Source organism: Sphaerodactylus townsendi, linkage group LG09, assembly GCF_021028975.2.
Source record: "Sphaerodactylus townsendi isolate TG3544 linkage group LG09, MPM_Stown_v2.3, whole genome shotgun sequence".
Lineage (NCBI taxonomy): Eukaryota > Metazoa > Chordata > Lepidosauria > Squamata > Sphaerodactylidae > Sphaerodactylus > Sphaerodactylus townsendi.
In genome coordinates this window covers 46,334,934-46,361,009 of record NC_059433.1, presented here as the reverse complement: position 1 = coordinate 46,361,009, position 26,076 = coordinate 46,334,934, and the positions used below count along the sequence as shown (strand labels likewise).

The window sequence follows — 26,076 nt, the reverse complement described above, 5'->3', positions numbered from 1 at the left end:
TGACCAATGGGTAATCAATAGGTCAGCTCATTACAATATCACCTCAGCATCCTGTTTACGCACAAACAGTTAACCCTTTTATGACTGAGTGTGGCAGACACTTGCAAATATGAACAATATCCTGGCTCTTATTCTGAGAAAGCTCAAGATACTTCAAGGAAGGGCACTGCTGAGGCCTCAGTTTTATCCCACCAGGTTTTTGATGCTGGCTTCAGTATGGAGGAGGACTTTGTCTCTAAGGCTCATTCCGCAAATGCAGAATAATGCACTTTCAAACTGCTTTCAGTGCTCTTTGAAGCTGTGCGGAATGGCAAAATCCACTTGCAGACAGTGTGAAAGTGGTTTGAAAACGCATTATTTTGCGTGTGCGGAAGGGGCCTAGCATAGCTTTCCCAAATTACAGCCTTTTCTGTCCCTCAGAAACTTTGTTTGCTGTAGCCTCACCAATTCATCCTGATATTTCTGAAGTGATGGTGTACTGGCCTTTCCAGTCTTGCCGTGACTCCACAAGCACTAACCAAATTCTTTACACTATAGAGGCATAGCCATGATCATTTGTTGCAGCACAAATAAATGGTAGTCTTGTGGCACCTTAAAGACCAATGGAATTGGTCTAGCACAAGCATTCATGGACTGGAGCCCATTTCTGCAAACTCACTTTGTATTCATTTATGTGGAGCCAGAACAGGAAAAGAAAACAGCAAGACCTCATATAAAGTACAAACATAATTATATAAAATTGGGGTGGGGATTCAAAGCTCCTATGTAATGATTGCAAATTAAGGATTCACTTTTAGCACCTGAAACGGGTTCGAGTTCACAACAGATTATGCTAGATTTTTTTTTAATCTTTAAGGTGCCACGAGACTCCTTTCTGTCTGGAAAATACGTCAGCTTGCCCAATTTGTTGTGAACTATTCCCATACCGTTCAGACGGAAATCAGACCCTAGCACTGACAGTTTGGTTTCCCATGAGGCTTCAGCCCTCCTCTTAGCAATTAATTTAAATACTTTCCTGCTCAGCAGTAGCACAAAGATGAGCAAGAAAAACGTGCAGGTTCACCTGTAGCTTCATCAAGTTAATCTAGTCAACTGCTGAACCACAGGGCTCCAGTTGCCACACTGGGATGCTCTGACTAGAATTATTTCACACACAGACCCATAATAACATTCTGTTTCTGCACGGGCCGAAATCACTGATTTCACCAAAATGCCGGGGGGAGGAGGGGGGACCTTCACACAAGCGCCGCTGCCAAATAAATGCAGCGGTGCTCTCTGCCCCCTGAAACAGCGTTTTTGAACCTCGCTCCCCAAACGAGGTTTTTGGAAAACACCGGCTTCCATCTGTTGCTGAGTGAACAGCACCGGGTGGAAGCTGGCTTATTTCCTGTCGCTCCCAGACGCCTCCTACCTCCTGCCGCCTTCCATCACTTTGTGGAGGCCAGGGAACACACCTCATGGCCTCCGACCCCAGAGGTGTCACTGTGGCCATGGGGTGGTGGTGTCCCTGGCCTCCACAGTGACGGAAGGAGGTTGGAGGTGTCTGGGAGCGACGCAGCCCCTGGGGGGTGCATTGGCATGAACTATGCTGATGCAGTCCCACTCAGCTAACCATTCAGAAACGGTCTAAGACACAGCAAGCAAGTATGATTGGGCTTCACTTTGCACTGAAAACATAGCATAAAAATGTCATAGATTCCCATGAGTCTTAGAGGTACATAGCAATGCAAAAAATGTTGTGGGCACTGCTGACTTATCAAAGAAATAGACAAGTAAGCCTATTAAATAGAAAAAGCTTAGGAAGCATATATGGCATAGTATTTACAGACTGCATGAAATAATTTATCTTTGTTCTGAGACTGAGATGTGTAAATTAGACAGGATAATCATTTTATATCATATACTGCAATCTTTCAGAGTTTACAAGTCTCTTCTTCAAGCATTGGTTGTTCAGAGAAAAAAACAAAATAATACAGAATAGAATAAATTCCTTTGTGTATGTTTGTATATTTGTTAATCTCGGCATTTTGCAGGATTAATTCCACTGCCTCCCATCTAGCTGGATACATGGCTAACTATTCCAACGCAGAATCAACCACATTTATACATTGTGTTTCTTAATTATGGTGCGTGGCGTACATGTATCTGGGTAGTCAACGTGAAGGTTGTTGGTTGCTTATGTATTTATGTTATTTATTGTCTGTCATTCATGTTAAGACTCAAGGCAAATTGCATAGTGCAGGGGTAGGGAACCTGCGGCTCTCCAGATGTTCAGGAACTACAATTCCCATCAGCCTCTGTCAGCATGGCCAATTGGCCATGCTGGTAGGGGCTGATGGGAATTGTATAGTGTAAGTCAAATGCTATCAACAAAATGGGACATCCAGGAAACACAGCAATCAGATTTGGATTGTGGAAATCTGGAGCCAACTAGAAATCTGAAATCTGATAACAAGCATATTCATTTAAACATGACTCAGTAAATGATGCAGCAGTTACATAGTAGAGACAAACTTGCTGAACAAACACATCATTATAACACTTCCTTTTTTTTTACTGCCTCTCTAATTTCTTTGTCTATTGCTTTGGCCAGAAGGGGTGATAGTATGTCCTGATACTAAATTATTTTAAGGCTTGCTATTTTCACCCACAGTAATTCTGTGGAAGGCTTTATTCCTATTACGTTTTCTGAAGTTGGATGTATGCCAGTTGAGATCCCACATCTATGCCTGTCTAGCTAGTTCTGCACATGGAATAGAAAGGCCTGGATTTCAGTGTTCTCCTTAACAGTATACATTTGTCCTCCAGGATCTCACACCTACATTTACAGGGAGTGGGAATGAGTAGGATCAGATCAGCCAAGATAATGCACGTCTGTCACTCTTTTTCCCCGATACAGCATAAATTGAAAAGAACACTTCCCTAGGAAAAACCCCACTGAATAAAATGGGATGTTCTTCTGAATAGAGCTCCTCAGTATTGCGCTCTAACAGAACCATCAATGGGTTCTGTTAGTATTGGATTTTGGTGCTGTTAATAATGAAACTTGTAATAGACAAATAAAGGACTGGATGACTTTTTCCCTAGGCCCTGATCTCTTGGAGATTTTCTCTAAAGAAATGCTGATTTTATAACTTCACTAACTTTAGTTCATATCATATAAAACTTTTCAGACTACTATAAATAACTATCAACAGAAAAAACCCTGGTTCTTCATTGCAGTTCCTTGTGTCTATATCCCGCAGTTTGCCTCAATCTGCTGTGGGTTTATAGACAGTTTTACATTGCATTACATTGTACCACTGGAACAACACAGTCTTTACATATCTAGCAGGTCAATCCAGTTCCGGGGGTGGGGGTGAGGGGCAGGGATGGTGCTACTGCCATGCCACTGTACCACCTCCAGAAACCTTACAGACAGCACGGGGGGGCGGGGGGCGGGGGGAGTGGACACCAGTGTTGCTTTATGGCAGCCCAGACTTCTGGGTTTCGCTGCTATGGGGCAACAGGTCCAGTGACTCTGCACCTTCCACTGGAGGGGATGCCCCTTGTACTGGTAGATAGGCAAACATGTAGCCGTAGCCCTCCACCATTCCCTGTGAGTGTTCAGCCACCGCACCTGGATTGGGCTGCTAACAGATTAACAAATTGCTGATCAAGTCAGAAGTTTTGAAGATGGTTACCAAATAAAGCCAGTATTGCTTTTAAATGATGCCAATATGTAATATATTTTAGCCAATAGCAACTTACAAGTGTTATGAACACTAACTGTTCTATGCAACCATTATTAATGCTTATCAGCCAATATATATTGGACCTGGTGCAGAAACTTAAGTTTGGAACAACAGGCAAATGCCCTTCCAAATAGACATGACACAAATTAAGTTGGAATGCTCACATGACTAAATGGTGCCACATGAATCAAAGGTGCTAAAAAGAACTTTACATTATGGCTGATAATTGTGCTGTAGACAAAACAATTTTGCTGTAGCCAAAACAATTAAATTTTCAACCCTGACCAAAATGGCTGTAGTGAAATGTATGGCAGTATTAATCTAAGGTAAGTCTTCCAGTCACTTTACTTCTTGATGCTTGTTCCAGACCTTGTATTGAAATCATTATGACTATGATATTATGTTAAATTTTTCTACAGCTGGTTGGAATTATTTCTTTTATGAGAAAAATATACACTGATTTACTATACCAACGTTTGATTGATGCCTTTAATATAAGAGGAAGACCTAATGTCGCCAATGAGTAATCATGCTATATGTTTCATTACATTAATAAAGATCTTTAAAAGTTATTTGATCACCAGGGGAGGCCATTTGGTCAAAACACATTTGTTCAGGGTTAAAAATTTGATTTTTAAAATGTCTATTTGGGTTTTATATGTGTTTTGAAATATGGTTGTAATGTAAACTGTTACGGGCTCTATTTATGTTGTTTTTAACTGGCAATATATATATAGTATTTATATAATTGTTATAATTGATTTTTTGGCCCTAAATGTGAAATTTGGTACTTATTCTGTTGCTTTAGAGTTTAGAGTTCCCCCCTTTTATGTTTGTTTTAGCTGATGTTGATTTATGCCAGAGAAAATATAGCAAATGCTTCTCCAGCTGAATGGCCACTTTTAAGATAACAGTATCTATGTAATCTGCTATATGTGTGTGTACCCACACACACACACCCCTGTTGTCTTCAGGGGCCACAGCTATAGCAATCACAAAACAAATGTCCTGATACAGAAGAAGAAAAGAAATGCTCTGATGACAGATTTACTGTGGGCAACAAAATATTTATCTTATTTTAAACATGTATGTCAGTTTCCCCCCAAGTTTTTAAACAATCTTCTCGAGTGGGTTATAATGCTGCAATTTCATATATTTTAATGCTTATTGCTTGTGATGTTGTTTCATTTGGCTCTCATGGTATTTAAGAAATATATGGGAGGTCATGAAACTTTTCATGCATGACAGTTGGTGCCTGATTTTGTGAAAAGTCATCTTATTTTGCATGTCTTTGGAAACAAGGACTTAAATATTTTAAATCAGTTATTTAATTGACATGCTGTGTCATTCTAAACAGAGTTACACGCTCCTAAGGCTGTTGAGGTCAATGAGATAAGCCAAGGTAACTCTACTTCAGTGATATATTGTGATTCCATAGAGGTTATTTAGTAGAAACTGTTTTCTCTATTAATGGCGATGAGGAAATAGATTGGGCAGCATGTCATCATGTGAAGTACAGGTAAGACCCTGGCAAAAGAAACATTCTAAAATTAAATAAGGGAAACTAGAATTAGGATTCTCTGTAACCATTTTCTGAGTCCATTTCAAAATCTCGACTTGATTGCTGTTTTTCCAGAATTTACTAATAGTACAATCCTGTAGAGTGACTGTCTTTAAGTAAGTTAAGAAGAAAAAAATGGCAGTGTAGCTGCTAGCATTCTAATTCACCTACTGTGGAATTTGGCAGTTAGAGGTATATATAATGTGAGTGTAAGTGTTGGGTTTTCCAGTGTTTAGTAATTAGTTGCATGGGCAGTCCCATCCACTGGACCAGGACCCCAGCCGTGGCATCGCAGCCATGCCGCCACCACCAAGGTGGCTTCCCAGTGGCAGGGGGAGGCTTAAAATGTCAAAAGCCTCTCCACTGCTGGAAAGCCCACGTTAGGCTTAATAGATTTGTGGCATAATTCTGCATCCTTGGCCACCAGCGCAACAGTGAAAATGACTGGGAAGGAGCAGGGACACTGATGTGGCTTCCCATACCACATCCCACAGCCGGGGAGGGCCACGGTGGCCACTCACCAACAGATTTGCCCTTCTTCCAAGGCAAGTGCTCCATGCTGCTCCTGCCAGCAGATACAGTCCTCCCCCGACCCCGCTCAGGATGGGGCTGTAACTCTTAAGGCAGGTGTACAATATATTGCATTTTTTAAAATAAGGCAGTATTCCTTCTGTGAGAGCATTTAGAAATGCAGTACGTGTTATGCAAATAATTTACTTAGAGTAGCTCGCCTGTAATACTTGAAATAAATTAAGAAATTCCCAGGTGTAATTTTCTAGTTTCAGCTCTTGACTTACACAAAATTTATTTATATTGTAGCTTATACTCTACATACACAGATCAGCTACACTTACAAAGTCACATTCCATAGTTTTATTTTCTTCAAGAGACTTATTCACAAGGAAAAACTGACATAGAAACAGAATATGGAACAAATGTCCAAAGAAAGAAAAATACTTTCAAAATTCTTTGCTGGAACCCTGTTGATCCTGTCACGTTAGAATATCAGTTACACCTTGTTGAGAGCAACCTAACCAAAGACTATATATATAAATGTCAGGGACATGTGACTACGTGCATGGATGGAAACAGCTTCTGCTGTCCTTATTTGTATCAGTTTAAATTGTTTCCTCTTAATTTTGCATATTACTGTGTATTTGCAAGAAAAAACCCTATGTACCACATTAATTCATCATGCTGCTTTCTTGTACACTCATTAAAATTAATACATGAGTGAGTTTGTTTTGCTTCTTCAGATACAATTTTTGTTGAGTGATTTCATGATGATTTATCATTTGAGTATCCTATTTCAATACAGACTGGGTTTGAAAACTTTCATCACCTGTTCTGGATAAGGGTTTTGCCTCTGAATTTGGTTTGGAGGAATCAGGGACTATATTTTTATGAGTGACAAAATGAGACAGCTTTGAAGAGTTTTTAAAATGTGCATCAGCAAGCAGATGAGCTCATAGAAATGACACTGAAAAGTCTGCTTTGGTAATGTTCAACTACATTTTAAAAACAACAGGCAGAAACAGGTCTGGACAACAATGGTTACAACCGGTTGTGCAAAAACAAGAAAGGGCAGAAGATTCACCCAACTTAAGGTTTTCTTCATTGAAAGTTGCCCAACATGAAAATTTTGCCCAGCAACAGAATAAACATTCCTGGTTTCCAAGTTTTCCAAGTTGCTTGTTTTTTTTACTGACCAAAGACCATCACCCCACCCATCTCATCCTTGGTTGCAAATACAAATTCCACATTCCTAGATAGCAATGTATCATCAGTTTAAATGGAGAGACTTAGGAAACCATTGAAAGCACTATCAGGTAAACTCTTTTGACTTCTTAAGCATATCACTTCCTAGTTTTGACAATGACACAGCCTTGGGGAGGGGGGGGGAAATGAAGTGGGGTGCTGCTGGCTATCTTTGGTACCTTGGAAGACCTGAGAATGAGCCACCCAACCCCCAAGGCCCCCAATTTAAACAAAAGGACAGATCCTACACTTCACTATCCATGTGTGAGGAAATGTGAACCTTTTTGCCTGGGCCAGATGTTTGCTGAATCATTTCTAATGCCCTTGGCCTGTTTGTTGAAAGGAAACAACCAGACCAGCATTTTTATGGTTCTTTCTTCAACTTGGGAACAATTTTGTCCTGACATTCTTGATCTAATTATGGCTGGAAGATGACAACAGGGTCAAAGGTCACAAGATTAGTCAAGGGCGCCAAAACTGTGACTCAATCCCCATGTGTAAGAATATGAACAATTGTTTCTTCTTGTGATGTTTAATTATGCAGTTGAAAGGGAACAAAGGGCCTTGCAGAGCTGCTCTACACACTTAACAATACAGAAAAGCCAGTGTAAAGAAGTGTCATTGTGAACTCTTCCCTTTCAAAATGCCTTTACTTTTGTCCTTCTCTTCAGCATGTCACATGCCTTGTGTCTAGCCAGCCTAAACTATTTGATTGCTGAGAGAAACAGGATTCTAGACTAGATGGCCCATAGGGTTGATCCAGTAAAGCTCTGTTATGTCCAATTGAATTGTGTGGACAAAGCCTCTTTATAATTATACACTGGGGAAGGTGCCCTCAAAACAAAATTCACATCACATAGGTGGATTCCGCATGGGCCAAAAACAGAAGTGTGAAAACGGTGTAAAAGGGTTTAAAATTGTATGTATTTTTGGATGTTATAGCCAATGGCTCAAACAATAAATACTACCTGACTCGAAAAGGATTTAAAATGCTTCAGAATTCCTGCTGCAATAGGTTAACATGGCTATCCTCTCTAGACCCATTTCAAATTAGTTTTTTCTTCTTTCTCTCTCTTGCTACTCTCTGCTCAGTGAAAGAGTCATTGGGACATATATGAAAACCTGGCAACAAGATATAAGGAAACAGATACCAGAGGGGGGTATTATTGGGTACAAAATAAAGAGTCTATGAACAAGTTATCATAGCAGTTCACCAATTCAGAGAAAATATAATTAGATGAAAAATTACAAAGATCTAAGAACAATTCACAAGAAAAAGTAGATTTCACCCATCAAATGGGGATTGCTATCTCCCCCTCAGATGACTGTAAAAATGGAGGATGCATTACAACAAATGTAAAGTCCTCATTGATTGAAAATAAGTATAAATATATTAATTAGTAATAGAGAGATTATAATTGAAACAGATATTTAATCCAGAAAGTGTTATCCAGAAAAGGCTACATTTCTTCTCCAAGTCTTAAATGGATGGCTACATTCCAATTCAAGTCTTAAATGGATACAAACTTCCCTCTATGCCAAGTTATTTGTAATCAAATAAAGTCTTATAACAATACCCACTTTATTGGCAATCTTTGCTTTCTACCCTTATATCTCCCAAATGTTACAAAATACATGGAGGAGCTCCTGATATAGTAGTTTGTTGCTTTTTAATTGCATACTATTTGGAGCTGAGAATGTGTATAGTTGTGACATAAAACAAGGAGTAAAAATTCCATAAAAACTAACTTGAATGACAGTTTTCTTTTTAGAGATTTATGTTTTCACCAGTAGATGGCTGCAGCTAGTCTGAGAATTGTTTTGGTTGCTGTACCAACAGCTGATTGACAAACTCTTCCTCTCTGTCCTATTTAGTCATGCTTTCACATTACATCCACATTAGGGGAGTGGAACTGCTCTCAATTGCAACACCAGGTCAGACCACTTTATGTAAGTACCGTACTGAGCACCCAGAAATTTTACACTAATATAAACAAACCAGGCTGAGCTGCAGTCGTTTTAGTTCTATTGCTAGGAAAAATCATTTTATATCATGGGGCTAATTAACTCCAGTAATTTTTAAAGAGAAGGCGCAATTAACACTACAATCACATACACATACTATTGTATATCTGGGAATAAAATCAGCTGAAATCAGTCAATGCACTTTTAGAAAAGTATGCAGAAAAGCAATCTATTATGCATCTTTAATATTATTAAATCAAGTAAAGCTTTTAAAATGTTATCTCTGAAGTTATTCCAAATTTTAATGCAGTCAAAATTAATCTTTATGGAAAACATTACCAAGGTCTGCTGAGTTGGTGACTCCAAAATAAAGCTACGTAGAAAGTTTATGGGACCTGCGGATAGGAGTAATGCAAAGACCCCTCAGTAGGATCCAAAAGTGAGAATTACTGTACACAGTGATCACATGCATGAATTCTTGCTGGCAGTTCTTCCTTGCCCTGGAACATGTGAGCTTTTCTCATTTGTTCTGCTGCGAGGATAACTAAGGAGGTAAGGTTTATCTCATAGACAGAATACTGAAGCAAAAAAAACATTAGCTTGTGAGCAAAATATTAATTCAACTCATGTTACATAGTTAGGAACTAAAGAATAAAAGGAGACTCATAGAAATCTTCCATGCTTAGGTACATGTAAGGAGAATCAGGAGATATTTTCACTGTATAGAATTTGTAGTGGCTGTTTATTTAAGAGAAGTGGCATGGAGCAAAGTGAAGTGAGTCAGAACTGGCCTTGTGACTCTCCTTCATAGTGCCCTCCAGTTATTGGTTTTGATTCAACATTTTTTTTGCATAATGTTGCCAATTCCCCTTTTTATTACAGTTTCCATCCCACATGGTTTTTGTCCATGTTATGATCCCCAGCATAGTCCCTTTCATGTCCAGTAGTGCCTTTTCTGCCTGTCTCACCAGAGGAGGGGCTGGTTGGATCCAACCCATTGTTCACACCTTTGACAGAATCTAACTTATAAACAGGTCCCTTCAAGGATGAATTTTATAGCGAGTTTAAGTTTGAACAAGGAGAAAAAAAGGATTCAGTTAACTTGTTACATATTGCTTGTAAACAACCATTTAAATCTATGATTATCAACCCCAGGAAGGGGTCCAGGCTAGTACTCCTGCAATTTCAACTGATCACAAGACTACAGAGATTAGTTCCCTGACAGAAAATGGCAGCATGGGAGGGCAAACTCTCTGGCATCCATCCATCTCCCTCCCAAATCTTCAGGAACACCCCAAGCTATATTGGCAACCCTATTTATGTCTAAAATAGCATCTTTTCTGTTTCCCACACAAAGAAGTACAATATTTACTTTACCATGATCAGAGATGGTCCCACTATTTTACAATTGTGTTAGATTCAAGGTCATCTAACACATTTCCTATTTTTAATTAATTTTTAAAGAAAATATCAACTATTCAGGTAAGGAACATGTCAGGGCCAGGGCAGGGACTAATAATATGCACAGGCACTGATGAAAGAGGTGCCTTACTTTACAGGAGCCTGAGGAAAATTGTCCTGCTCAAGCAGTTCTGAGCATAACTCATGGGATTCACTACACAATTTCCCTTATTTTTCTTGCTGATTGTAATGTGGATCTCTTCAACAAATCTGTAATTGGAAGGGTGTTCTTTGCTGTGGTGTTATTCCATGCTTCTGGTATTTGAGTGGAACCTGGGATTTTTCTACCATATGCCCATGTAATGGGACTCACAAAAAGAAAAGAAAAAATCTCATGACAAGAGTACTGAATGCATCTGATGTAGATGGACACTCGGGGCCACTAACTACTCACTTTCATATGAAAAACTGTCAAAATGTCAAACAACAAGACTTATCAGAATAGAATAGAATAGAATAGAATAGAATAGAATAGAATCTTTATTGGCCAAGTGTGATTGGACACACAAGGAATTTGTCTCCGGTGCATATGCTCTCAGTGTACATAAAAGAAAAATACATTTGTCAAGAATCACGGATACAATGTACTGTTAGAGGAGCAATGAATGATGGCAGTGTAAATTATGTTTGCTCAGTCAAAAACGGAAAACGAATCGAAAATAATGCCATCAAAATCAGGCTCAAAAAAACGCTGACACATTTTAAAACGAGAAACGTATGCAGGGTTTGAAGCAAAGCCTTGTGATCAAACTATCTTGCAGGGATGGGTCTTCAAGCAAACCACGTGATTAAATAGCTTCAACAAAAACGTCTGAATTAAACCCAAAAGGCGGCTACAGCAAAGACTCCCATTTCTTTTCCACCCAGAGTCTATATTTAGTACATATACCATAGTGTGGCAGCAACTGCCGCGCTCCTTCTCGCCGATTAGGCTTTAACTCTGCAAGGCAGTAAGTGAAACCCCCTCGCTTCTGAGTAAACATGTCTCTGGAGAGCTGGCGACGCTTCGCCGCTCCCCACGCGCAGGGCTTGGCCATGGCCTGACGAGAAGGCCGAGATACGTCGGTGGCGTGAGGGGGCGGGGGCAGCCTGAGCACCACCTCCCGGGAAAAGGCGGCCTGCTCTGCTAGCGGAGGAGGAGCTCGGAGAGGAAGCAGGACGGGCTGGCCGGCAGCCTGACGTACCGGGGATCGTCTCCATACAGCCCGGTCCCAAACGAGCCTTGCAGCGCCCGGCAACTCTTGGGCCGCCTCCAGCAACTAGCAGCCAGGGAAATGGGAAGGCGGGCGGGTCTAGACCGCTGCTGCTGCGGGAGGCTTTGCGGCCTGAGCCTTGCCTTGCTCGGTTTGCTGGCGCTTCTCCCTGGACCGGTGAGTGTTGTGCTCCTGGGCGGAGTGGGGCAAGACTGGCCTGGGTTGGGGAAGGATTCCACCCGCGGACCCTTGTGCTTGCTGGGATCAGGTGCTTCCATGTGGTGGGGAGGGGAAAGGCTCGTCTGTGTCCCCCATGAATGTGGGTTGGGATAAGAAACAATATAAGTATTGATCTTAAGGGGTCTTGGTGAGTCTGACTAACATCATGACTTCCGTTGCATCTTCTTATCTCCTTTTATTTTGCGGGGAGTGGCTGCATTTCTGGCCAGTAATACAGGAGACACCTGTCTGATGCTTCAGGTGCCTATTAAGAAATGTTGCCTTGTACAATAAGATAAATGCTGGGTGAGAACTTTAACTAGGAGTGGTCCTAGTTGTCCATGCTTTATGACTTCCTTTGTCATGATTCTTCCGTAGTCACGTTCTTGACACTTCACAGTAAGATTGTTCACACTTCTGTTGGTTTCTGCTAGGGGACCTTAAATGTGGTGAACCGTTCACAATGTTAGGAGACCTCGCTGGCTATAAAAATGATTCACAAAGATGACAAAATGAGAGTCGTTGTACACTGGAAAATGCAGTAAGCTTGAACTCTGGTGAAATCAGATTGCTCTGAATATGTGGTCTTTTAGAGTTAAAAAAGTGAGGTAATAAGATATAGGCAGCTTACAGGCTCACTGCTCAAGACACTGTGATGTGTAGGTAGTCTGCTAAAAATGTCTCTATTTTGTGTTTGCAAAACTGGTTCCTGTTCCTGACATGTAGTTAGAATTTACTTTAATGTTACACTAGTCTTTGAAATAAACTAAAACATAGGTCACTAGTTTTCTGTACAGTACCGAACACTCAGACTCTAGAATGAATGCTAAAGAATAGTTAAAAACTTACTTAATTGGTAAATCCCACAGTAATATATCAGAATTTTAGCAGCTTCAGTTCACTCGCTGCTATCCACAGTCTCTACCCCATACAATTTTTAGCTATATGTAGTTACCTGTTTCCCTGAAAATAAGACTTACCCCGAAAATAAGCCCTAGCATGATTTTTCGGGATTTTGGAGAATGCTTGAAATATAAGCCCTACTCCAAAAATAAGTCCTCGTTACAGTTACAGCGCAACTGATCTGGTCACGTGGGGGGTGCAAAATCATGGAAAAAAATAAGACATCCCCTGAAAATAAAAAAACAACAACTTAGAGCTCCATATCTAGTTTGCATTCAAATGCAACTCCAAATGAACACCCAGACACATGTGAATGCTGTTGTGAATGTGATTGTGAATACAACTGCATTCCACTCTGCTCAGACACATGCGAATGGGTCTCACCCCCTTGCAAGGTGGACAAAATATATACCCCCACTGCACAGTCACTCCACACTGTGCCACAGAGAGAAAAACATCTTACTGTGACGTAGATGCGGGTGAAATGCTAGGAACAAAAACTGCCAGACCACTGTGACACATCCTGGAAAACCCACAGAAGCCAGTAATTTAGTTTTATTTGTAATCATTTAAAAGTATACTTGAATTTCACAAATATACCAAATAGTAGGTAAAATGGTACTAACTGTTATTGGGAAGAGTAAATGTATGATTTTGTTAAACTGGGAGTAGATACTTCATTTCAATATAGTACTGTGAATGAAAGCAGAACATTGCCAATGGAAATGAGATATTATCAAAGAATAGACAGCCTTTTCTATTGTATTTTTGGCAACACTATTCCCACACACCAGTTGTTTCATTTGTGTGTAAGATCCCCATAAACTCCATGCACCTTCCATTCCAATCAACACATGTGATACTGAAAGATACTATGTTAATGTATTAAATTCAGTAATTCCTCCCACATACAACACATTAATCCATGGTATTTTTCCTCTGAGAAGCCTCCATAACCCAGTAGTTAAGTAAGCAGCACTTGTGTCTGCAATTGTAAGCTGCGAGGCTTTCTTGGGAATCCCATGATGTCACCAGCATCGGCCTACAAACAAAAGTTTTTGTAAGGAAGGTAACTACAGTCAGACAGGGAAGAAAAGTGTATCATAGAAACTGCAACAGCTAGCCTACCCCATTGTTCAGTATGTGTGGGTTTGGAAGCCTGCACAAAAATCTCATAGATTATGATAGTACTTTTCTTCAAAACAGAGATGTCTTTGGTAGAGTAGCAGGACCTAATTCAAAACACAAAGTACATTTATATTGGTTTTGGATTGAGGAGGAGCCCTGTCACTGGTGGAGTGCATTCTACCCCTCATCACAGCTAAGAGAAGCGTGTTGACATAAGGAACCTCTGACAGTGGCCTGCACTTTGCACTGACTGAATGCACTGCCCTTAAATGAACAGAGTGGATGGACACAACCATATATGTTTTAAAAGAAAAAAGCTCGGGGTGGGGGATACATAAACCGGAATGTATATTACAGCAATAAGCTCATAGTAAATAATATTGTCAGTCGCTGGTAGCACAGTGGCAAAAGACAATGCAGTGAGAAATGAAAGGTAGATTTCTATTCTGCTCCTGGATGGTTCAGATATGGCCTCTATAAAGCATAGCTTTTGAATGAAATAGGGAGTAGAAGTGAGTTTTTTTCAGATCCAGAATTCATGACACAAAACCTACAAGGAAAAACAAATAATGATGGAAAAGCTGGATGGTGATCAGCGTACCTCGTGTTCACCAATACTGATGGTACTACTTATGGTTTCTTCCAGGTGTATCACAAGAGCTTATCTAGGTTATAGGGTTTGAGACCTGTGGAGTTTTTTTTCCCCTGTGCAGTGCATCCTTGCCTGCTATTGTCTGTGTGGGATACATTGCTAAAATTTATTGAATAAAGTCATAATTTCGGTGCAGGCTCCTTCTACCCTTCCTTTCCTGCCTGTATAGGTGCCTGCTTTATTTCAAGAGAATATGTGAGGGGAACCTGGCTGCAACATCTGTCACCTAATCAGAGTTGATTTGGCTGGCTAGGCTGGTGTCCCCATCTTCCTCACTGCTCCATGCTTGTCCCTCCCAAAACTGGAAGCGGAAGACAATCGCAGATAGAAGTGTACCATTCTTCAGTCAAGGGTATATGATAGCCAGAGAACAGAATCATGGTCAAGCTTAGACTGCAGGAATCTGACCTTGTCAAGCAAGCATATTTACCTTAATAAATTATACCATAATAAATTACTGAAGGTTATTCCAAAAATAAAATGTCTGAATTTTTTGTTATACCATTACACACTTCCAGTGCAACCTCAAAGCAGCGTGATTGCATTGGCCAGTAGTATAGCATTTGTCCCGTTCACATTACATAGTTGTAAACTTTTACATAGATGCTTGGAGTGAACTGTTTTACCACTGTATATACCTCATATTTAGTAACTTACAATGGTAAAATCAGCTAGTATGAATCACCCTTGTATTGTAGTTATGTACGTGACCAGGGGAATTGAGAGAATAGTGAGGGAGGCACCCGCCTAGCCAGCCAGGTCAGCCGAATCAACCCTGGCGATCAATGGGGTGACAGATGTCGCAGCCAGATCGCCCTCACATCTGAGAATAGTGATGAATGTGTGAACGAGATAAAAATTGCATTAGAATCTGCAAAGATACATCGTTCGCGTATTAATTTTATACGCTATTGCTTTGTCATTTTAGTTGTAATCTCAAATTCATGTCGTGTGCTGGCTGGAAGAGAAGACTGCGTGAGGATGAGTCAGAAAAATGCTGCTGTCAGCATGCTTCCTTCCAGCTCTTTAGAAATGTGTTGTAACTGGACTCTTGTCACATGATGCATGTAAAATCTTGTCTTGTAAAGTCTCTGCTGTGTGTGTGTGTGTGTGTGTGTGTGTGCCCCCCCCCCCCCCCCCCCAGCAGTCTTTGAGTTTTTATGCTGGGTTTCTTTCCGAATTTCTGAAAGCTGGCATTATTGCTATCCTTCATATATTTGCAATCTTTCCCCTTATTTTAATAATGGCGTTGTCAGAACAGCATGCTCAGCACTTATGCAAATAACATTCTGGATTGAATGAAAGGTACATGGACAATAACTGAAGTTGCTGGTAGAGCTTCACATTGGCAGAGTTGCTTGCATTTTGAAAAGCAGCACTTCACCAACTCTATCTCAATTCAAAACTCTGTGGTGTTTTGCCATTAATACTCCTGCTCTATCAGCAGTAGGGGGTGCTACTATTTGCACCCATATTGTTATGGGTCATGTTATACAACATAACATTATAATCACCTCTAGCATAAATGCTGTTGGCAGACTTTTGAACATCTGGCAATTACGAAATGTGATTCCCTGGGCCTTTTCCCACAATTGTAACTTGATTTCAATTGATTTCTATTCCAAATACTTTGGATTTCTATTTCAAAGACACATTTACCCCAAAACTGTTCTTATATTTTTCTGGGAAAAATTATGTTTAATCTCCGTGTTCAAATATATAGAGACTGTGCAGATCAGACATTAGTACTTTTAAAGAAATATGTTTTTTGATGCAAATTTTGTTAGATGTTTGATGAATATTTAACTACATCTAATAACTAGTTTCAGTTTGGATATTGGGCTTGCTACCTAAAAGGTAACAAAGGGAGAATGTGGCAGCCTTCTTCACTAGGAAAGCTCACCTTGTTAACTCCTTATCATTGTTTATATGGCAAGGGAAGATGCTTTTGTTCCTGAGGGCCTTTGTGGCTAGTCTGATCTTGTCAGATCACAGAAGTTAAGCAGGATCATTCCTGTTTAGTACTTAAATGGAAGACCACCAAGGAATACTAAGGCCGTTATAAATATGAAGGCAGTGGCAAACTACCTCTGTTGATCTCTTGCCTTGGAAACCCTACTGGGTTGCCCCAAGTTGGCTGCAACTTGATGGCACTTTGCATACACACAGTATGATAAAAACCTGTAATATTCTTGTTATGTGTGTATTGCTTAGTCTATGGATGTGTTTTCTTTTAATTGTTGCTTTCAGTGATTTCTTAATTTTGGTTTTGTGGGGATTTTATCTTTTCATCTTACTTTGTTCCATTGAAGAATCTTAAATTGGAATACCAGGGTATTAAGCATTTTACTGAAATACTTATATATTTGACAGGCAGATAATGTGTTGTTTAGTATTTGACAGTTATTATGAGAACCCCTTGTGATGGACAGGAAGCTGTTCCGCCCCTGAAGGGGGGGAAAAACAGCCCCTCAGGTGAACCTATAGGAGTGCTGTTACAGATGCCACTCACCTTTGAGAGGGGGGATGGATTGTTGGAGGGCACTACAGGAGAAAGTTCAGGTTGACCTCAGGGAGAGTACAATGATTGCTCAGATCTGGCTCTGAGACACCTTGAAAGGTAGCTCTGCCTGCTAGTGTAGACAGCTTGGTAGACAGCTGGAGGTAGACAGCTTGAAAGGTAGCTCTGCCTGCTAGTGTGGCAGAGTTGTGTGACTATCTGTGATGTAGAATAGACTACCCAATCATTAGGCCAGTCTCTATAAACGAACAGACCTTGCAGCATTTAGTCTGACTCTTGGGAATGGGCAGGCTGGTGTGGTTGGAATCCTGTATGTGTGAGGATCTGGTCTAGTGGCTAATTAGTTCAAGTCTGTTGTGTGTATGAAAGCATTAAAGAAAATTCTGACTACTCTCTGAAGCCGTAACTAGTTTAAATTTATGTTTCGCAGGCTGATTTTTCCTTAGTCTACTGTCTTGGAGACTTGTGCTGCTAATCTGCTGCTTGAAACCAACCTGTAATAAATAACCTTTATTGCTTATGTATTAATTTTGCCCAAGTGGTCTCTGTATTCTACTTATGCACAGCAAAACTTTTCTCACAGCAGTGAACCTATTCCTATATCCTTGCTACCTTAAGAACACCTGTTACCTGAGGGGAAAGTTTAAAACAAACCTGGTTCTCCCAAAATTATAGACTAGGTAGAAAAACCCTGTCACGCCCCACTTGCATCCATGCCCAAAGCAATGCAGCCACACATCTCATAGTACACTTCTGTACTTCTAATTAAAATATACTTTCTAAACTTATGGCTTGTTATTCATGAACATTGGTGTCAGTTCTAGCTTGAGTCTTATGATATGATAACATGATCTGTTGCTTGTAGTAGGAATATAGAATCAGTCAGTTCCAGATTTATATTTAAAGTAATAACAGTGGGGTTGAATTGCATGTTTTCTGCATTGGGTGTTATAATGAGGTTCATTTATTTAAATGAGTGTGTGTTTGTGTTTGTGTGTGTGTGTTTTCTCATAGCCATACTAATTCTGTGCAGTGAGCAGAATTAAAGCATTTGCTTCATTGATTAAAAGACAGAATGCTTCAACATCAGACTTGACTGTCAAAAAATGTTTGCAGTGTGTCAGTAGCCTGTTCCAATGGATAAAATCCAAAACACTTTAGTGAAAAGGGTCATGCCCTTAGGTGCACCTGAACTAACTTTTTTGATAGCAGCCATGGTTTTAAATATCATCTTCCGAAATGTTCCCACCAGTGGAAGAAACTGGAGTTGTATAAATTGTGAGCTTTAATATGTTTAACTTACTTGGACTTCAAAATATCCTCAAAGTTACTACTGCAAATTAATTAATGCATTGGGTGCCTAACTTGACTTTTAATGTTTTTTTTTTTAGGTATTTTCAGACTCTTGTGTCTGGTATGGTCAGTGTGGAAAAGCTCCTAATGATAAAAGGTACAATTGTGAATATGATGGCCCACCACTGCCTCTACCAAAGGATGGCTATGAACTAGTACAGGTAAATCCCCCATGGATTAGAATCCCAAATAATCCTAATAATAACTTGACGAGGACTAAGGTAGAAGACATATGCATACTTTTCCTCTTAAATTGTGTCGCAATAAATTTTGTTTTCATTAAGATAGACTACATACCAATCCTTATCTCAAGTATTAATTTGAATAATACAGAATGTTAACTGTGGTAAACTTCATTCTGATTACTGAACTACTAGTTAGTATGCACAGTTCTCAGTTTCAAGTCCTGTGACGTTTAAAGTGATGGAAAATACTGTCCCCTTAATTTCAGTTAATTGAAACTTTTAAGGAAGTGTGAAATGTTATTTTCAATGTCACACTAATTTTGAACTGTGGTTTGCTGAAACCAATGGGATATTTACCTAACTACAATGTTCAAAGCATAGAGTAGAACCAAATCTGAGATATATATTTTACATATAATTTAAAAATGTTTCTATAAATCCTTCTTGTTGTTGTTGTTGTTAAGGAACTATGCCCAAGTTTTTACTATGGGAATGTTAGCCTTTGTTGTGATGTCCAGCAGCTTCAGACTTTGAAAGCTAACTTGGAGCTTCCGTTGCAGTTTCTTTCCAGGTAAGTTAGTTATTATCTACGACCGTCCTAATGGCATCTGGTCAGGAATTGGTGGCAGGGTAGGACATTGTTTAGGACTGTGGTCTATACTACTGTATTTAGCCTGCACAGACTGGGGTCCTACCATGTAATTTTTGCATCATTTGATGCAGGGGTCCCCAGCATAGTGCATGTAGGTACCATAGTGCTTGCCAACACTTTTTCAGGTGCTGCCAAACATTTTGAGAAAGTGCGTGGGGTCAGGCAGGGCTTTTGCCCAACTGGGCTTCTCATTGATTATTGGAGTTTGATTGGCTGTGCAGATTTTTTAAAATGCTACTTTAGCAACAGCACAAGGATCTATTTGTGGCAACCATTTTGTAACCGAGCCTCCTCATGCTGTGTCAGAATTCCAGATGCTCCCTCAAAAAGATTGGGGACCCCTGATTTGATGTTTTATGTTAAGACTTATGCTTCGCTTCAGTTCTGCTTTTAGATTTCTGGTTGGTTCTACAGACTTACTCCTATTGTATTGTTTATTGAATATACCACCCTGTTGATTGTATTGACTCACTCTGTGTAATCCACTTTGAGTCCAAGTGAGAAAGATGGGCTATTAGTTCGTTAGATCTTCCCATGCTAAAGTAGCATATTGGGCAACAAGTGAACTGTAAATGACATAAATGAATACACTTCATGTTATTCATTATTTTCTCCAGAAATGTCTTAGATATTGGTCCAGGCATCATTTGATAACTGAAATGATGCAAAATAGAGTCAATACAATGACAGCTTTCTCAGTTGGAGGTTTGCAGGTTGGGGACATGTTGAGTATCCACAGATGGGGCCATGTTGAGAATTAGAGATATTGATACATACATATTTGTTGTATGTTACTCCACATACTTCAGGGATTCTGATGTTTCTATCTCTTTTCAGATGTCCATCATGTTTTTATAATTTAATAAATCTGTTCTGTGAGCTAACCTGCAGTCCCAATCAGTCTGAGTTTCTAAATGTCACACAAACAATTCCGTATTATGATCCTGTTACCCAAAAGAACAAAACCAGCATCACGGAGTTACAATATTACATCGGAGAAAGATTCGCTAATGGTAAGCTAGTCAATCAAGTATTTATTGTTTTACTTGATTAATAAAAATGAATATTCTCTTACGTGTACATGTATCAATGGCAGAGTGGTACATCTGTAGGCTAAAAGTGATTAGGAAAAGGTTAGAGGTCATTCTGGCTGAAGAGGTCAGTCTCTAGTCCCATTTATGAGGTTGATTTAGGACACCAAGTTTAGCTTGTAATGGAATATTCTTTGAAAAAGATCTACTACTCTACAGAACAAACTTTTGTGGAAATTTGAGGCAACTCAAAATGTTACTGAGAGAAACATATTTTAGGTTGGGACTAGTGGATCAGTCAGCTTACATCCTTCTTATTCATAGAGTCAAATGCTGGTGCAAAGTCCATTTGTCTAATTATGTATAAGCCAGCTGCATATATTTAAAGTTTCTTCCATTGGTGGAAGAATCCATGCACCTGAGGAAGACTTCTTGTTCTGGAAGAAAATACCATCATTCAAGCTGGATCCTGCTGTTCTCTAGTATTTTGTTTACATTTCTGGTCTATTCCCATCTAAAGGACTCTGTGAATGGTTATTGACTTTTACACCAAATAAAATGGGTGGTTAAGGGGATCTGAACCATCCCCCTATTTTTTTCTTTCTTGTTGCTAGTGAGTATTCTTGTCCCTAGTCTGATTTCAGCTCTAGAATTCTAGGGTTCTAATAGACTATGAATGTCATGTTTTTATTGTGTTTTACTTAATAAGTTGTCTTGAGCAGGCTCTCTGGAAAAGTGGCATCTTCTAAATAAATGTTAGAAGTGAGCTAACCTGGTGTGTGTGAAAGTGCCTAAAGTGATGGAGGGCTCATATTACTTGGGCAGAAATTAAACCCTTCTATCTCATGTGTGTTGCGTGTCCCTCCTACACTCAACTGTCTTCAAGATTTTGGAATCCTGCAATGTTGTCTCACCCCAATTGACAATTGATAGGATACTTTTTCCCTTGCTTGGGGCAGCCGCTATGTGCAGCTGCATTAAATATCAGTCATATTGCGTCCCTTTCCTCCTGTGCTGAAAAACTGGAGCCTTGATTGCAATCTAGTTGTAGTTCATTTGGTTTCTTGGGCTCAATGATGGACTAGCAATCTTGCCCTTGTTTCCTGTTCCTTGAATGAAATGGCTGCTTCCTATTCATCTCCCTTCATTATCCTTTCATAAAAGCCAAAGCAATGAGATGTTGTGTTTTCAGCAAAACAATACGAAGGGAGACAGACTTTCTTCATTTGTCTTGTGTTCATAACATTGATGAGAGGGATACTTGCTATTGGCAACCCGGGAAGGGAATCTGTGGAATTATGGTTCATTCTGCAGTTTCCAAAATGTCCATGCATTCTGTTTTATATTCTCAGAGCTAATTTACAACATTCCATTTGTGTCTTTCAATACTGTCAACGTGTCCTTTCTTGTCCATGCTTCCAGCAATGTATAATGCCTGTAGAGATGTGGAAGCGCCATCAAGCAATGTTAAAGCATTAGGACTTCTGTGTGGAAAAGATGTTAAAGAATGCAATGCAACCAATTGGATTCAGTATATGTTTAGCAAGGATAATGGTCAGACTCCATTCAACATCATTGCAGTTTTTTCAGGTAAGAAAGACAAATGTTTTTTCAGATAAGAAAGACAAATGTTTTGCTTTATTTAATTAATGCATACCCCTCCTTCCTCCCTATTGGGGACCAAAGTGACTTACATTGTTTTTCTCTCCATGTTATCCTCACAACAACCCTGTGAGGTAGATTAGACTGAGAGAATGTGACTGACCCAAGGCCACCCTGTGAGCTTCTAATGACGTAAATGGGAATTTTAACCTGGGTTTCAGAGATACTTGGCCCATACTCCTAACTAAACAAAAACACATAATTCAAACATTTAAAACAAAGTTAAAATATACATGCAGTACAGTAGAAACATGTATATCAAAATGGCGGGAAGGAGGGACACCAGGCTGAACAGGCTTAAAATTCAACCCTCAGTGGCCCGTGGAGGTTCAGCATTGAGATCCCTGTGTTCTTTGTATGTAGGAGGGGGTGAATTGTTAAGACAGTCATCTTATGTAGTTGTTTTGTGTGGGTGTACCTAATGGATTTTAATAAGCATCTTGCATTATCAGAACTTCAATAAACTTGGCATGAGTGGGCTGTGGCATTCTCCTAATTTCTTACTGATGTAAAGAGACAAATTGCCACACTGAAAACTGTTTAGCTATTTGTGTCAATTTCAAGTCATAGGCTGTATGTGCAAACTCAGCAGTATATTGTACATTTCTGTTTTTGTATTTAATGTATTTTGTTCAGACGTTTCCATCCATGGAATGACTCCTATGAATAATGCTACCAAAGGCTGCAATGAGTCTATGGATGACTTTACAGCACCCTGCAGCTGTCAGGATTGTTCTGCTGTTTGTGGTCCCAAACCACAACCCCCTCCACCTCCCAAACCTTGGCTTTTGTTTGGTTTGGATGCTATGTATGTCATCATGTGGATCTTCTATATGGGATTTTTACTTGTATTTTTTGCGATGGTTTTGGGGATCTGGTGTTACAGGTAAGGAGCCACCCTTTTTATATATAATATTCAAACTCTTGACACCGAAAAAAAATCATTGTTCTTCTGTTAATATAATGTTAAACAACATGCGCTCAAACTGTTTGGTGAATATTTATAAAATGTACCCTTATTGAGAATTTCAGCAATTTCATTTATAGTGTTTCCTTAGTTCATTACTCCTTCTCATTTTGATCTTCTTAGGAGCAGCAGTGGCGTAGGAGGTTAAGAGCTCGTGTATCTAATCTGGAGGAACCAGGTTTGATTCCCAGCTCTGCCGCCTGACCTGTGGAGGCTTATCTGGGGAATTCAGATTAGCCTGTACACTCCCACACACGCCAGCTGGGTGACCTTGGGCTAGTCACAGCTTCTCGGAGCTCTCTCAGCCCCACCTACCTCACAGGGTGTTTGTTGTGAGGGGGGAAGGGAAAGGAGATTGTAAGCCCCTTTGAGTCTCCTGCAGGAGAGAAAGGGGGGATATAAATCCAAACTCTTCTCTTCTTCTTCTTAAAGTATTTTTTGAAATGTATATCTTCAGTATATCATAATAATGATATGCATAATTTCCATGAACATCCATTAATATTATGATTGTACACATAATTCACTTAAGAACATCTATTTGTAGCTATTTTTGTCCCTAATTTAAAAATTCCCAAAATATCAGACCGGGAATGGGAGGCACTCTCCATAAAATTTAGCTTTAAAATTTGAGTTGGATTTCTGAATGATGACCGGTAGAAACCCTGACTGTGCTCTAGCACAGTTGCATCATCACATGTGGGTACAATGAAGCAATTGTTTGTGGCTGCAGAAGCCTTTTTGAAAACCAGTCTTGCAATAGCAGAGGATTGTCATTAAGCGAGGTAGGACTGCTTCAAAATGTTGTACCCAACATTTAGTTCCAACAAACTGCAATTTAGTTGTTCTGGTAGTATTTTAAACTAGGCTGAAGCTTTGAGTCAGGTGGTTCATATACAATATATCAAACCATAGTTTGGCATTTTGGCCTCAGGCTCATAGGCTCTCCTTTACAATTCAGTTACTCTTTAGAAGTAACCGTAGTTTTCTATTCTATACAAACTTTGATGATCTTAGGAATATGCTGTGTGCTTTCTTTTGCAGGAAGAGACATTTTGTTTCTGAATATACACCTATTGACAGCAACATTGCTTATTCTGTTAATTCACACCGGAGTGCTGGTAGGTACTAGCCAGTAATGATCATTAGATTAAATGTAGTTTGGGTTTTATCTCTCCTTACAATTGTAGTCATAACATTGTTGCTAAAATTACTGTTTTATTGTTTTGAAGTTATAGACTAGATACATTTTTCATGGCTTTTGTTCCATATTACTAGTTTCTACATCAGTTTGTGTGTTTTTTTCACTTTCAGCAGCCAAAATTGAATCTAAACATATAACATGAGTGGCTTGTAAATGTATCCTGGACTTTAGCCTTGTTATGTCTCCTCAGTTCCAGTGAACTGTGCTGGCGCGGGGGGTGGTACATATGAACAGACCAGGAAGCACATAATAATTACATTATGTCCTCTTTTGAATGGAATTGACAATAGCACCACAATATTGGCAGTCACCTTGATGTTATGCTTTTGCATTTACCTTAGATTCAACAAAAGCCCTTACCTTTGTAAGCAAAATTTTTAAAAAGTTACATCGTAGAATTAGAGCTATTTAATTTATCGTGCATATTCTTGCAGGTGATGCTTCCTGGTGTGAGAGGCTTGGTGAGAGGTTTGAGAATGCTCTGAGAGTCACATTCACGTCATGGGGAGCTTTCTGCGTCCGAAATCCCAGGCCTGTGATTGTGTTTTCCTTGGTTATTATTGCCATGTGCTCCTCAGGCCTGGCCTTTGTGAAAGTGACTACAAACCCCATAGATCTCTGGTCATCGCCAAGCAGTCAAACTCGTAAAGAGAAAAATTATTTTGACACTCACTTTGGACCTTTCTTTCGTACTGAACAACTTATTATTCAGGCTCCACACACCAAATCAGAGATCTTCCAGCCATACCTGGGAGCAGATGTTCCTTTTGGGCCTCCACTTACCAAAGATATCTTACATCAGGTAACACAGAATTTGGCCCTTTGCATGTGTAGGTGACGCATACATAAGCTGGATAGTTGAGTGCAGTTTTTCTTGTTTTTGAGATATTATTATAATTGCTGATAGACAAAGAAACCACAAAGGCTAAAGTCCTGCACTTTTAATATTTCAGATTAGGTGTATGCCAGAGAAAAAACCATAGCAAGATTTGTGTATCCTTCCAGGATTTGCTCTATTATTTGCTATCATTTTGTGGCTCCATCAGGCTTGCTGTTCTGTTGCAGTGCAAAGTTACTGTACCCACTTTGATTTAGGATTGCTCCAGGGAATCATAAAGCACTTAATGTACCCACTGTATGTTGGCTGCATGTTAACGTATAATATAGAATTCAATAGGTGGAGGCCCATAAGACTTGCTTAAGGTTGGGTTTATCCCAGTATCTTGTGTCTCCTGTGTTCTCCTCGTTGCCTTCTGTGAGTTCCACCTGTCTTGAGAGCCCATGTGGTGGTGTGGTTAAGAGCAGTTCACTCTAATCTAGAGAACTGGGTTTGATTCCTTGGTCTGCCACTTGAGCTGTGGAGGCTTATCTGGTGAACCAGATTTGTTTGTGCACTACAACATATGCCATCTGGGTGACCTTGGGCTAGTCACAGTTCTTTGGAGCTCTCTCAGCCCCACCCCCCTCACATGGTGTTTGTTGTGGGGGAAGGAGGGAATGGAGATTGTAAGTCTCTTTGAGTCTCCTTGCAGGAGAGAAAGGGGGTATAAATACAAACTCTTCTCTTCTCTTCCACTGGCCCTTTCCCTTCAGCCTTTTCACTCTCTTTTTCTGCCCCCTTGCTTCCCCTCCCCTTGCTGCTTCCTCCCCTTGCTGGGGTCACCCAGCAGTGGTATCTTCCTCATTGCTTCTGTAGTCAGTGCTGCACCTACCTGCTCTTTTGCTCAAAGTACAGCCTCCTTCACCTGCCTGACTTATCCACTGATGTATCTCGTCACCTTTCCTGCCACCTTCTCCCTTCCCTCGATCATCTTGGTTGTTGCAGTGGCTTCTCTCCTCCTTGTGCTCCCAGCAGTGCACCCTGCAGCTGCTTCTGCTGTCTTTGACTAACGTGCTTATGGGGTTGCTGAACAACCCTCAAAATAGT

The 26,076-nt window shown here is 40.0% G+C and overlaps 1 protein-coding gene across 1 annotated transcript in view; it reads left to right on the top strand.

The window, feature by feature from the left end:
- The first annotated feature begins 11,587 nt into the window (after positions 1-11,587).
- NPC1 (NPC intracellular cholesterol transporter 1) overlaps positions 11,588-26,076 on the top strand; it is a 30,987-nt gene continuing 16,498 nt past the window's right edge. Inside the window, exons 1-8 of the mRNA XM_048508016.1 lie at positions 11,588-11,849; positions 18,487-18,609; positions 19,098-19,204; positions 20,123-20,298; positions 21,739-21,906; positions 22,615-22,864; positions 23,990-24,066; positions 24,584-24,951. Of these exons, the coding sequence (XP_048363973.1) occupies positions 11,754-11,849; positions 18,487-18,609; positions 19,098-19,204; positions 20,123-20,298; positions 21,739-21,906; positions 22,615-22,864; positions 23,990-24,066; positions 24,584-24,951 (1,365 nt within the window). The 5' untranslated portion in view covers positions 11,588-11,753. The remainder of the gene's footprint in view (positions 11,850-18,486; positions 18,610-19,097; positions 19,205-20,122; positions 20,299-21,738; positions 21,907-22,614; positions 22,865-23,989; positions 24,067-24,583; positions 24,952-26,076) is intronic.